At 42.8% G+C, this 15,273-nt stretch overlaps 1 protein-coding gene across 2 annotated transcripts in view; it reads right to left on the reverse strand.

The window, feature by feature from the left end:
- Positions 1-2,685: 2,685 nt before the first annotated feature.
- TIA1 (TIA1 cytotoxic granule associated RNA binding protein) overlaps positions 2,686-15,273 on the reverse strand; it is a 267,173-nt gene continuing 254,585 nt past the window's right edge. For both annotated transcript variants that reach the window (XM_085636215.1, XM_085636216.1), the window contains exon 13: positions 2,686-5,599. In XM_085636215.1, coding sequence (XP_085492341.1) covers positions 5,473-5,599 — 127 coding nt within the window. In that variant the 3' untranslated portion in view covers positions 2,686-5,472. The remainder of the gene's footprint in view (positions 5,600-15,273) is intronic.

Raw genomic sequence — 15,273 nt, forward strand, 5'->3', positions numbered from 1 at the left:
TGACAAAATGTTATGGCACTTGCAATCCACTTAGATATACTCTTTTTGGGGAGCTGGGAACCTTTTCTTGGCGCACTGTATGCAACAAATAATTGAGATGTCTTGCGGAAAGCTTGTGTGCTATGTAGATAAACTTTTAAGCAACGACTGACATCCGGTGAATGCAGAGCCCTCTCTGCCGATGTCGTTGGATTCGGGAATAAAGTTTTTAGTACCACCAGTTCATTTAGGTGGAAATCAGAGGGAACCTTGAGAATGAACTTCGGATTTTTGCAGAGCAGAACTCCGTCCATTTTGAATTGCCTAAAGGGTTCCTCTATTACAAAGTCCTGAATCTCACTGAACCCTCTGGCCGTTGTCAAGGCAAGGAGCAAAGCCAATTTCCAAGACAGGAACTTTATATCTGCTGTGTGAATTGGTTCAAAAGGGGGTTTCATTAATTGCGAGAGGACAGTGTTCAACTGCCACGTTGGAGGCGGAGGCTTTACCGGAGGAAACATCCGAACCAGTCCTTTGAGGAATTCTCTTATAACTCTAGAGGACTACAGAGGTGGAGAGAAAGGGGATCTTCTATATCGGGAAATGGCCGCTAAATGAACCTTTATCAAACTATAAGCCAAATCCGATTTTGCTAGTTGTAAGAGGTAAGATAAGACTCGCTCTGGAGAGGACAGTGGGTGTATGCCCTCTTGACACCAGATGCAGAAGCGCTTCCATTTGATGCGGTAAGTCTTGCTGGTACTCTCTGCCCGTGCCTTAGCTAGTACATCTCTACACTCACTAGAAATGCTCAGGTGTTGGAACTCATTGTATTGAGAAGCCATGCAGACAAATGCAGGTTCTTGAGATCCGGGTGAAGGATCTGGCCCTGGTTCATGGTTAGAAGATTGAGGAATACTGGAAGTCGAAGGTGTGGAACCTGCGATTGAAGCAGCAGTTCTGTATACCAGTGCTGACGTGGGCACACCTGATCAAGGAGTATCCACTTGCATGGTTCGGTCCTAATCTTCCTCAGAACTCTTGGGAGAAGAGGAATGAGAGGAAAGGCAAAGATGACATACCATGCAATCGAAAAGGCATTCCCCCATGACCCCTGTTGGGGATGCCAACTTGCATAGTACATGCAAAAACAGTTGGACAGAATGCAGAACAAGGTCATACATTCACCCCAGTACAGAGATCTGGGCCTGAATCCATTGTTTTTTTGTTCACCATGCCATTTAGTTTGAACACAGCCATATGCAAATCAGTCTTGACCCTGTGCCTCATGGGAACAGTCCAGCCTGAACGGCCAAGCCAGGTCCTCCCTGGACTGGAACCAAGCATCCTAGGACCGGTTTCGGGGTTTCACCCCTCTTCAGCCAGGATAGCTTGATTCCAGTGGACTTGGGATGGATTTAGGCCCAGATCCCAGTACTGGGGTGAATGTATGACATTGTTCTGCATTCTGTCCATCAACTGTTTTTGCATTTGTCACCCCGAGTGGGAAGGGTATGCCCAGACGTGGGTCCAGTGCTGTCCATGCCACTGGAATCAAGCTATCCTGCCTACTGAGGGAATAATTAAACTACTTGAGTCATGCTAAGACGTCAGATGACAGGCAAATAGAGTGCGGGTCAGTAAAGGACATCTGTCCCTCATTGTCCCTACTGGGCTTAAAGCCTAAGCGCTTCAAGGAAGACATCCTAGCACTGAGAGCCAGGCACCTACCAGTCTCAAACAGCTTTGACGTTACCAGATTCAGTCCGATGCTTGGGACGATTTCAAAGGTTAGGAATTTGCAGGTGGAAATATCCATCAGAAATTACCTTTACAGTACTCCATAGACTTAATGCCTCGGTGTTTCAAGAATCAAGACATGCATCTTCATCTATCCTCAATGTCTCCTTTAAAAAAAACTAGCATCCTTATAATTTCTATCCTTTGCTTACCAATGTCCTTGTGTGCCTTTATAACCCTGCAATCACTCTGCTATGTACAATGCGCCTCTGCTGGTTAGAGGGATCAGTTGGCAGTGTATGGACACTGCCAATAAAATGAGCTAGACTGGTATACCAAGTCATTATGACTATTAAGTGGGATTCACATTTTTGGATGATTTGGTTGCATAATTCTGCTTTGCTTCTCAAATAGCCAAGAAATGTGAATCACATTAATGTGGCTGCAGGATCCTGATCAAACTGAATTTACTGTGAATAGGATCAGAGCTAAGACTGAAATTATCACAGCTCTTCTCATGGCAGTTAATCCTTTCTTTACACCACTGACATGTCAAAAACATGCACTCAGTGCACCCTGAAAACGAACATAAATATTATGGCATTGTTTAATAAAGGCCAAGGGAGGAGCCTTTGCAATATGTGCACATGGTCAGCGCAAAGCTCAAAAACAGTTATATGCACACCATGAAGGGCTCCAATATATACACCTGAAATGCACAGATAATTCAAATCATGTACCCACTTGGATCTTAGAAACACTACCGTGAAGCAGCATGGTGATCAATAGTCCTTGTAGGAAAATGTAACTTATGGACTAATGCACTTAAAAAAAACACTTAACCAGCAACAGAAATTATCTGACTATTAAAGTATTTACTCCGCAAAACCTAACCCGTTTCCCATGAGTTACACACACGTCTAACCTAATTATCTCAGCATACCAAATAAAACCTTACTCATTCCATGTGTTTCAATTGTGGGACCAATTTATTTAAGTTTGAAAAATTCAAAGGCAACTGCCTGAGGCTGCAGGGCTCTTGCGGATATCTACAGTGATTAGGGAACTCCCCCAAAAAATAAACCTTATATTACCCACTCACCCAATCTGTGGAGATAAAATGCAGAAGTCTGCATAGAACTCCCACAAACTATAATCACGAGATTCTTTGGGAACCCTCTCTCAATTATGTTTTGTTTGTAACAAAGATTCTCACAGAGTACAGGTATACCTATTGTACTTTTCAACAGTAAAGATGAAGTCAATTTAGGACATCAAAGGGATCTGCAATTATCAGTATACATGAATATATATTTATATTTTTTGGTATTACAATTCTTCAATGGGAATAAAATAACAAAGGAGCAGCATTTGGGAAAACAGGAAGGGGGAATTATACACTAAACGACTTTGAAGAGGAGATAAATGGTGTACCTATTAATTTTAAGAATCTCAAATGATTCTAAACAAACGTAATATTACTATTTAAATTTGTCATCTACAATTAGGTAAGCAATTTTGCTACAGTCTGTACACAACTCGTTTTGCTCCGGACTAGAAATTCTGTTAAATCGCTTGTTGGTATTACACTGAAATACAATCTCATCAAGGATCTGAAACACTGTCTTGGATTATAAATTAAAAAGGCTGAACAAGAATTCACTTAACACAGAGGCATCAATGCACGTTCTACTGGATAATCTGTGCCAAAAAGACCAGGAGGGAAAAAATGCTCACTCACATTGCATTTTCTTTTGAAAGGCAAACAGTCTTGCAAAGTGTAAAGCTTGAGGCCATCCAATTAGATCCTGGGAAATAACCTACTAAAAGGTAAAGGCCTAAAAACACTTTTTGTAAACCTGTGAATTAAAGTACCCGCATACTCATTTTTGAAGCAGCTATTCTTCTGATGCTTAGAAAATGTATTTGTTACTGCAAGAGATTAATGTATGAATATAAAAAAAAAAGCTGAATGATCAACTAAGTGGTAGTGTGAGAATACAACTGGTGTACGGTGTCATTTTGGTGGTATGTTAATTTACATGACTAAATTTTATTTTCAATGAGGTGTATGGAAATGCCAATAAGCCACTATTGTTGACTAGACCAAAGTATATTCAGAATCTAACCCAATATCTAAAACCGAAGACTGGCATTGAAAAAAAGATTACATTATCACTTCTAGATACTAGCAAATTGTTTGGCATTTCTAGGTGGTACTCTTGCTATTTTGCTACACTGTGCGTTAGTTCAAGGAATGACTCTTATTTTATATAAATGTCTAAACTGGCCATGTATCTGATTTACTCAGCTTATATTACAATATATTATACACCTCGAAGAAGAAAAAAAAAATCACTGTCTCCTTAGGACCACCAACTGCATGACAACACAAAGGCAAAAATTGTAACCAGCACTATAATGCACGTGAACGAAAACAAAATCACGCTTACAAAGCTTTTTTTTGTTGGTCAAAGCAGGAAAAGCAAAAGGAGGTAGAATGCAGTTTTTTTGGTCTCCAAAAATATATGCAACTAGGTTTGTCATTTTGACATCTGCTTGAAAATGCATCGGACATTTTCAGCACTAAAAGCCCTATCAAAGGATGAAAAATTCCCAGTCCCACAAACTAATATGTACATATCAGACTGAACTTGACAAGAGGAAGCTACTTGAACAATGAAAACCATTTTTTGTAACAAACGAAAATACCAAAGTCTTCAAAACTTTAGATGCTTGCCTTGCCAGCAAGCACATTTTAAACTGTCTATTTGCAACCTTTCCAGCAAAATAAACTGAAATGGTCCTTGAACGCTGCAAACAATTGTTAAAATCTATTACTATAAAACTAAAGTGAATAAAATTGGAAGGATAGAAGAAATTATAAACGTTAATTTACAATTTCAAAAGATACTTTTTAGCAAAAAGCTTTTATGCTTCCCATGTGGTTATCACAAAAAATTCTCACTAAAGATAAAAATCCTTCAGAGGAAATCCAACCGGGATTTATTTTTTTCTAGGCACCTTTTGCAGAACACAAATGATTCCAAGAACGGATCCATGTGTATTGGTTAAAACGCTAAGTGTCACATCTTTTCAATGGAGCGACAAATTTTTAATAACAATAAGGCAAGACAATTTGTTTTGAAAAATGTCTAGATACAAAATGAAAAAGAGAACCTTCGAGAAACCTGTCGTAACAACAAAAGTGTAGGTGGAAGAATTTTTTTACAATATGCAATTTTTTCTTTACAGGTTGCGCACACTGAAGATTATACAAAAAAAACCAAGTACCTTCAGCATTTGCACAATTTTAGATTTTTGTACAACAAATCCTTATAATACACAATTTCAAATCAGAAGGAATGTAAACTAAAACCGCGCTACATCAGAAGGGAGAGGGAAATATGTTTAAACATTGTTGTGCAATTTGCTGCCAGCATTCAGTTTTTACAAAGTGGCAGTCATCCCTGCATTGTTTTTTTTATTTCAAACAAGGACCTTAAATGTTACATATCAAAAGAAGAAAAGAAGGCAAAAATTGGCAGAAATGCAGCATCTTAGTTCCTTTTCTTTTAACAATGTGGATGACAAAGTAATTTCATGATTAAAAAAATGAAATTGTTTTTAAATAAATACATTGTATCCGACATTTGCAGTGACTTGATTGATACTTTCTCTAAGTAAACAAAAGGCTTTACAACACTCCTTTGCAGCCTAAAGCCACTGATTCTAGTTTTGCAGAGTCCTTTCTCATTGAGTTTGGAAGCCTGCCATTCGGTATCCAGTTTGATTTGCCATCATGCTTCCATTCTGGCCCTGGGTTGGTTGAACGCCGTAATTTGCACCTATCCAAGCTGTTGAAGAGGGCGGAGTTTGACTGGCAAAATAAAACATCAGTAAAAATTTAGTACATATTCTGTGTAGAGGCACCCAACATTCACTTTAAAGTATAGCAAAACAAATCAGAATGGTTTTAAATTTGTACCAATTAAACTTTAGAATTTACATCCTAACATGCATTTGGCTAAAAAGATCCCTTAAATGGACTAACGGGAACGGTACAAAAATATTAACCTTATCATGGAATTTGACATAGCTCCTTTACAGGATTCAAATACCACACTGCTTCAGAATGCAAAGCAATGCCTGCTAGTCAGCAATGCCAGCTAGTCAGTGTCTCTATGAAAAGGTGTTGCATGTTCTTCTGCATGGCTTGGAAAAACTACACCACCCTGCCCTTTACATATTCTGCCTGCCATGTTTTCCCAACAATCTGTGAGCACACTGGAGCGAGGTCTACATTTTTCAACAACTCTTCGTTGAAAGAGTAGCTCTACTGACTGGACCAAAAGAAAGTGAATCCCTGATCAGTGGAAGGGTAGGTAGCCTCTTCATTTGAGGCCATTAGAAGGCTGTCAGTCGTGGCAACACAATTCCCATAAAATGGCACAGTCCGTTTTAGCTTTACCACTGTGAGGGCATTGCCTACAGACTGTGTAAAGGTCGTCAGACTCTGCCTTAAAACTGGGGTCCTTGCCTATTCTCCTTCGTAGGCATGCACTTACATATGTTATGGGCCTGTTGCTGCAACGAAAGAACAGTGATATAAAGTGGGACAGATTGCGTCTGTGCACTCGAGACGGAGTACCTTGTAGTCTTGCTTTTATCTATGATAGACAAGGCAGCCTACCAATATCTATATTTAGAGGTGATCCCCACAACAGGGCCCTCAACTATAGCATAGGGAGGCTTCCAATTCCATTCCTTTAGAGTAACTCTCCTGCTCTGGTGAAAGTCATCTTTCTTCCAGTGCCATTTATCACTTACTAACCAACGTCTTCTGCCGAGACTGTCCAGGTTTAAAAACTAAATCTGCAACTTGATAATTTCTGGCTGGGGCTGGTCTGACTCATGGCCCTTTACTTCAGAAGGCGATGAAACTAGGGCACAAAAATTGGATGCACTGCTCCATGCCTGCACAAAAACAATCTTTAAATAAGGCAGTACCTTTGCTCAGCTAAGGCTGCCAGCCATACGCAGAATAATGTAGAGATGAGTTTCCTGGAGCTAAAACTGAGTCCAAGCTTTCCCATATAACTCCTCACAAACCTTAAATCTTGAGAAAAAGCTTTGCGGTGGTAATCTGTGGCCACAATAAACACTAAATTGTATGTAGCACCTCTAGTGCCCTAGCAAGGGAGAAACGCTAGATCCCAAGAAGACATGCTAAAGGCCCAGTGGGAATCTGCATGTTGGGATGCCTCACCAGCCTGAGACTACCAAGGAGTCCACAAGATCACAGTAGCTCAGCTAACAAGAGAAGGAAGGAAAAACAAAGACCATAGGTCAGAATGACTTGGGTCATGGAGCTGCAGGATATGCTGCATTCTTAGTTGGTGAGCCTGCATGTTCTAATCTGCCAGTAGTTAAGTGGGCCTGTATGGCTGCCTTCACCCCTTCCATCTCATTTCCATTTGAAAGCAGGCTGTCTGCATTTAAATTTTTATGTGGAGTCTGAAGGGGTTGTTAGACTATCACCCTGCTTCCTCGAGCATGTAAACGATCTCTCCTATTCCACAGTTCAGGAAGTTCCATTTAGAGTGCTAAATAGTCCTAAATCCAAGAGGGAAACAGACAGGCTCTGGGGATTCAGTGGATGATCCTGGTTAAGTGGATGGACCCCGTTATGTGAAATTTTGACCGATTGGTAAGATTCCAAGGTGGTGGCCCCTGAAGTTAAGATATCCAAGGAGACGTCAGTGTGTGTGATTAATTGGGAAATTAGCTCCCAATGAAGGACAAAAAAACAACTTTGGGATTTTGCTTTTTTTCTGCAAACAATCTGTGTCCTACTGTACCTCTATTCACAAAAGAACCCTCATCTGCAACATGGCTGTATAAGGTGGGACCTGTAATTGGGTCATGGGGTTTTGGGTTCTCTGAAGTTTTACTATTTTTAGTGCTGGATGCTCAGAATGCTCAAGTTTAGTTGCTGAATTATCAATCCTTGTATTAGGAACCACAGCCACTAAAACAGATGCATCATGGCAAGATGGATATCACTTTTGTTTGGCATCTCTGCCGCACCCTTTGGAGCATTATATAATGAATAATCCTAGAAAAAGACTGGATGAAACTCCGTTTTTAGAGAACCTTTTTGAAGTCTTATGGGATAACATAGGCAATAGGGTGAATCATCTAGAAAATCTAACACCAACAAGCGTAAGATCTTCAACACCATCTGGGGGTTGTATTACGGATTGAGATGGTGTTATTACCCCCCCCCCCCTGGTTTTTGTTATTTATTATTTTAAATGCAGTTTTACCTTACCTGTAAATAAAAACACTATTCTTTAACCCCTTCAGTGCCCCGCCCTTTCCCCCTCCTGTGCCGGGCCTTTTATTAGCGGGCGTGCTCCATGACGAGACTATCTCGTCATGGGCATTGAAGAGGTTAAAGCTAGGCCACTGCCTGCATATAAAGTATGAATGATAAATGCTATGGTATTTTAAGTTTCAATTCATAAACTACCTAGGGTAAGCCTTTCCTGCTCTACCTGGCTACCCCCGAGTGTCTGAAGTCTAATCTAAACGCAAAGGTATTGGCCCAGGGTAAACAATATTCTCAGAATAATGCTCAATCACCGAAGACTGCCCCTGAACATCATGAAAATGCCATATAGAAGAGGAAATTACTGTTCCAAGCAAAACAAATTCCATAAGTAATCCAGAGTTCACTTCAACAAGGATAGATTTATAAGTGTGAGGAAATGGGGTATATTAGATAGTGTGGTTTTGCATCCTCACCATGCAATACGCTTACCAACCCCTTTAGGGCCTGCAGGTTTAGTTTCTCAAACCTTCAGCTCAACTCTGGGTAGCAGTGGCTCTGGGCAACAAGCCTTACACAAAGGAACAAGTGTAAACCATTTAAACAGTACCTAAACAATTGGAGAAGAAATCAACAGAACTCCAAAGAAGGCAAAGTGGATAAGAAAAATCATAAAATTTATCTCCTACCCAAAAAAAGTGAAAACAAGCAAAATTTTAGCGCTTTGCTAAGTCACAGTTGTATGGCAGTAGCGGAGCCAGAGAAAAATTGTAAGACTAAAATCAATTGTAACAAGCATTTACAGTGCAATGGTCTCGGCATTGTTAAAGTTAGAGCTATTAGCATTGCTCATAACCCCCACCACAAATCTTCAACACAACACTTAACCAGCACTCTTAACCCCCTTTATTCTCCCGATGTAGGCAGCAGTAGAACGAAAGAACCAGCTGGCAGAGTTATATATTTATATGGCGCGAACTCGCCCGGAAGTTATTGGAGCGCTTTACATAACCCCGTATTTACATTACACATTCAGGCACGGGGAGATTTGGAGCGCCCCGCACGAGTGCCGGCTATGTTACACATTCAAGCACGGGGAAGGATGTGGACGCGACCCCGAGGGACGAACTCTGGCTTCCAGCACAAAAGTCGGCAATGTAGCCGATGGACAAAGTAATGATATAGCGTGAACTCGCCCGGAAGGTACTGGAGCGCTTTACATAGCACCGTATTTACCTTACACATTTCGGCACGGGGAGATTTGTAGCGCTTTAAATGAGTGCCAGTTACGTCACCCATTCAGGCACGGGGAAGGATGTGGACGCGACCCCGAGGGACGAACTCTGGATTCCAGCACACGGCGAGGCAGAAAACAGGCACACAGGCAGCATCTGAATACAGAGAGGCTTACTCCCAGAAGAAAACAAGCACACCACTGCCTTTCTCCGAGGTGAAAGCAGAAATGCCTCGGAGAAAGGCAGCGGCGTTTTCGGATTCGGGGGCGTGTTTTTCTGAACAGATTCGGGGGCGTGTTTTTCTCAAACAACACGCCCAGCGAAAAGTAACAAAAAAACACGCCCCCTCCCGCGCGTCTCCGTCTTGTCCAGCTTAAAATTCTCCACCGTGTCTACGTGACGGGCCCTCGTTTAGTTTTGATGGGTTTTTCTGAAGACGGGCTCTGTAGGCACGGCTGTGGGCTCAGCGCCACTTTTCTCCATGTTCTCTGGGAGTGCTGAGAGGTGGCGGAGTATTGGCGCCGGGTGCATGCTGTCATGGAATGCGTCACTGGGGTCGCTTTGTTGCCCGAGGGTCGCCGATGTTTGTTGAACGTGTGGGAGCCTAATGACTATAATGCGGCTCAGACTCGGTGGGCGGCCCTTGGGAACATGATTGCTAAGAGGGACATCGCACAGCGTTGGGGTTCCCGACGGCCTCCCACCGTGTCAGTATGGAAGGAGAACATGGATTGGTGCATGTGCAGAGAGAAGACTGTGTATGTGTCTCGGGGTAAGCCGGGGGCGTGGGGTAGAATCTGGGGTCAGTGGAACGCATACCGAGGGAACATCTGCACGTCCCCCCTCGTGGACACATCTGATGCCGCCTTGTCCCCCTGATCCTGAGGTTCCCGGACTATTACATTTTACCTGTAGATGGTTGTGGCTCTCCCGTCGCCCCCACCTCCCCCTTGCTCATCCTCATTGACCACCTGAGGGTGGAGTATGTATTGTGTAGTTCCCCGGATGTGGTTAGACGCCCCTTTTTTGATGGTTTCCGCCTTGCTTTTTGGTGTTATTTATTTATTTTTTCTTTGTTTGTATTTCTAAAATCTATGTATCCTGATAACCTCTGAGGTGCACTCAGTACTTTGTTAATTCGGCTGGGCCCCAGGGGACCTGTTGCTGTCTTGATGTTGTTGCCCATGTATATATTAGCGGCCGGGCCTGGTGGTTGTAGGCCCATGTTTGTATTGAGTTTTTATGTACAATAAAGGTTTTCGCAAAAAAAGAAAAAAAAAAAAGAAAAAAAAAACCACGCCCCCGAATCCGAAAAGGACGGGGCTTGTTTTGCGAGACAAGCCTCTTCTCCAATGGCTGACCAGCATTTAAGAGGCCAGCCAATGGAGAAGAGGAGAGAAGAGGGGCGGGTTCAAGCCCCTCTTCTCCAAGTCATTAAATCTCGCGAGCGAGACTGCGCAAGCGCAGCCTTCGCTAGCCGAGACCTAAAAATGGCCCGGTTTGTTTTGAGCATTTTAGGAGGTGATCAAAAATCTGTGTGAAATTATATTAGGGGAAAAATGCACAATAAAAAATAAACCCCTAAAGAAAGCGTGCATATACTAGAAGCAGGCAGATGATAAAGTTAACACAGTATCCAGTAGGACTTTAAGTGGTAGTGCCTTACAGCTGGCTGTAGTGGGTAAGAGAAGGCCCTAGTTTCGCCCTGATTAACGAGTGCTCCTCAGGCTACTTATCGCACCCAATACAAACTGACACCATAGAGTTAAGGATTTATTTATTGTGTCTAACATTATTCCCTAAAAATAGGTCATAACACACAGATTTTAGTGCCGTCATTTAACTGAGGCTTTGGATTTTATCATACCTGGTAATTCCCGGATGTAATAAAGTCTGCACAACTCCTTATTCTGGAACTGTACAGTAGTCTGCTTTTTCCAGCCCTCTTGGAATCAGCACCTGCCTATTGCAGTAGGCTCTTTTGGCCACACAAAATGCACTAAATCATACTATTTCGGAAATTAAACAACTCTCAAAAAGCGAAGGTGTTGCAAGATATAAACTAGTTTTGTTTAAAAAAATATTTTTATTTTGTAAACAATAAATGTGGCATCAACAATTTTATTGAGTACACGACATGAGATTTCAATCTTTGATACACATGGTAATGCAAATCATTGCTTGCAATACCAGTGCCTTATCCATTGTGCTGTAGTGCTGGCGAGCCAACAGCGTAACAGAGCAACGAGGGTCTGGCTGGGCTTTAAGAGCCCAGACCTGAAAATGTTTGGCACGTAACTGGTGTAACAAACAGTAAAAATATGAAAAGATTATTCAAAAAGCAAATGACTTGAACATGTAGGAGCGTTTCAACTTAGTAAATCATTGCATCGAGAGGCATTTACTAAAAGTGACAGTTTTTAATTAGGAACTTCAGAACATCTCTGATCCTCCATCAAGCCAAAATGACAATGCGGTTATAGAATTGAGGCAAGTCAGTTCTGTGCGTTTTATATGTGGCAGAGATTATTTCAAGAAACATTGTAGTCTACTTCAATCAGACACAAGGGGAGCCAGTGTGTGTATAGCAGGCAAAGGTTGCAGACCGGATGTTGGTCCTTCTGCGTGTACTTGTGGTGGCAGTTAGGGCAGAACTTAAATGGTGTCTTGTCCATTGCGGACAGAGCCTCTGAGTGCGCATGTTCCAATGTGCGTCGAAGAATTTTGAGGATCCCCTCCTTCTTCGTCGTCGTCCCGGCTGCAATACCTTTCTCTGTAGTCTTCTAAAAGTTCTCCTTCGATGAAACTCGCGTATTTTCCTTTTTCCTTCGTCTAAAACTCTGGAGCTTCGATGACGATCCAGACCCAACGGCGAAAAAAAGAATCTGAAGATGGCGCCCCAAAGGTGGGACTTCCGCAGGAAGCACGACGACGTCACGAGAGGCGCACCAAATGGTGGGACGTCGACGCCCACCTGGGCTACAAAAAAAACAAACAAAAAAAACAAAAGAAAGACTACGAATCCGGACCCAACCACCAGATCGCGGAATAATGCACAGCATAGTGAATCCAGAAAGATTCACGCTGCAAAATTTGATAAATCGGAAAACCCAGTTTAAATCCCAGATTTATTGTTTTCACATCGTGACGATCAGCCCTAGATGGGTATCTCTTTCGCTTTCATGTCTACATTACAGGTTAAAATGTTTTCTTTAATTCTCGGCACGTGCGGTTAGTGTGTGGGTGGCAGGCAGAGGTCGGATGAGAGCTTGCTTGGTTTTTGGATTCAAAGGTCCCAGAGGACCCGGAGTTGAGTAGGGCCTCTGGCCCAAGCCTGGACAAGCTTTGAACAGCTCACCCACGTCTATCGTGCGGTTGTACAACAAAGCAGCAGAAAATGGTGCATGAATATTTCTAGTTTCTGCACTTCTTCTAGGAGCAACAAACCCAGAGCGTGACTTTCTGCCCATGGAGTAAGGCACTTTCCCAAATACCTATCCAGCCGCAACACCATTCTGGCTCGATCCACTTCTGGAATAATTACCCACAGCAAACAAAGGATACCCGCTAGAAAAACTGGGCTTGCGTGTGGGACTGCCATGGTTGGAGCCATTGTCGCATTGGCTTCACCAGAGGTGACCTTCCCATAACTTCGTCCATTACTGTTAAGATGGCAGGCAGCAGGTCAGGTTGATCAGCACAACCCTCCATCTATTTGCTGTGATCAAGGGGGTAAATAGACATGGAGGCAATTTTCTTTCAGGATTGCTGTGGACTGGTTAAGTTCACATTATTACTGAACGAGTGGGGCATTTCTCCAAAGACCTGCAAGCAGCGCTGTGTGCCTGCGAGCACAAAGCGAGGAGAGAGATGAAAGGGAAAGTAGTGCATTCAAAGAAAACACATGGCCTCCATCGAAAGGATTCATGTAGCAGGGTCAGCAGCCAGGGCGGGAACAAAACAACCACAGGGCGGGACAAATGTCCTGTATTCACAAACAAGAACTATGGAATTTGTAAAGGTGGACCAAGCAACCAATTTAAAGAGGAGTGTGTTCAGTCTCCACCGAGAGAACTTCGTAGTACATTTTCCATGCATTTTTTAGATCATAAAGACTGTTGGCACCAAGTCTTTACTTCGCAAGACACAACCACGCATTTGAGGATAATTTAAAAATAAAATAAAAAAAAGGGGGGGGGGGGGGTGTCTTATAACCTTATAACCTGTTCAATTACTAACAAATGTGTAAGATAAATACAATAAAAAAATGTATTCAGAGTTAATGTATACATTTTCAATAGCAGGTGGCAGTGTTTCACTGTGATAGAATTTTTCAGAGGCAGTTAGCGTGGTATTAGTATGCGTGGTAGTGGAATGCGTGGTGAAGGTATTTGTAATGTGAATTAATTTAAATGCGTGGTAATGGTATGCGTTATGAAATGTGCGATTTAAAGACGTACGTGATGAAGGAAGGCATGGTAATGTCATACAACCCTCGTAGAGCAGCTGGGCTGCACCTAAAAAGGAAGGTTTGGACCTTGCCATTACCTTAAATGGCAAAGTCAAGTTTGCAGGTTAAAACTGCCCTTCCGGTATGCAGTGGTCGGCTGGGAGCCATGTTTTACCTTGTTCACTCAGGATGGCACAAGTGCTGCAATCCCTGGAGGACACGCTAAATTACCGGCCCTGGGTACCCCTGGTACCATACACTAGGGACTTACAAGTAAGTTAGCCTATCCAATTGGGGACAAGCCAATTAAGCATGTACTATTTCAAGGGTGATTTCATCGCCATTCAGTACCCAGTAGCCAAAATGAGGGTAAACGTGGGCGTAAACCTGCATAAAGTCAGTTTCCTTACAATTGGGAATTCAAAGACAGTACCAAGAACTGGGATCGCAAGTACCTAACTTTTCCTTCATCACTGAAATATCTTCAGTATTCATAAACATTAAAATGGTGAGCTCAAGTATTTGTTCCAGTGCATACCCTCATGAATACATACTTTATCTAAGGGAGACCTGATCCACCAATGTTATTTTCGAAATAAAATTCAATACTGTAATGTATTGCAAAAGGACTGGTTACTGGTAACATGCATAAGAACAAGTTATTACACACCTAATTGTGGATAGTTTTGAAGACTCGACCATTTGTACTGAAAAACAAGTTACTTACCTTCGGTAACTATGTATCTGTAAGAAACATTAGTTAGTTAGATTCCTCACCTTAGAATATCCCCAGGCGTCAGACTGGATCCGGAAGGTTTTTCGTCAGCAATACCCCTTGCGCGTCGCTAGGCGTCGTCGTGCGCCGGAATGACGGAGTACTTAGACGCCGCCCTCGCGCGCTGTCAGTTCTTGTACATAGCTTTCCGCGCCAGGAACCACACTGGTGCCAAAAAATTCTGGGGCCCTGAAAGGGATAGCCTTAACCCTAGATGTAAGTTCGCAGAACGGGGAGGAATCTAACTAACTAATGTTTCTTACAGATACATCGTTACCGAAGGTAAGTAACTTGTTCATCTGAAAGAAACAAGTTAGATTCCTCACCTTAGAATAGATACCCAAGCAATACCAACCCCGGTGATGGGTCTGCGAACCAAGATCACACCAGAAAGTCCTGGAGAACAGAACGGCCAAAGAAGCCATCTCTCCGGACTTGTCTGTCTAGGCAATAGTGCCTGGCAAACGTGTGCAGCGAAGCCCACGTCGCCGCCTGACAGATGTCCTGCAAGGGAACTCCCCGTCCCGGGGCAGTAGTCGCCGCTGTGACCCGGGAGGAATGGGCTCTCAGCCCAACAGGAGGGTCCTCTTTCGCCAAGGAATAACAAACCTTTATACACAATACGACCCACCGCTTGTGTACAGCCATCCCCTTCCTAGCACCTACGTACCCAACAACAAGTTGGTCGTCCTCCCGGAACTGTCTGGTGCGGTCCAAATAAAAGGAGAGCGCACGTTTTGGGTCCAGACGGTGGAGCCTC

This window comes from Triturus cristatus, chromosome 11 (genome assembly GCF_964204655.1).
Source record: "Triturus cristatus chromosome 11, aTriCri1.1, whole genome shotgun sequence".
Lineage (NCBI taxonomy): Eukaryota > Metazoa > Chordata > Amphibia > Caudata > Salamandridae > Triturus > Triturus cristatus.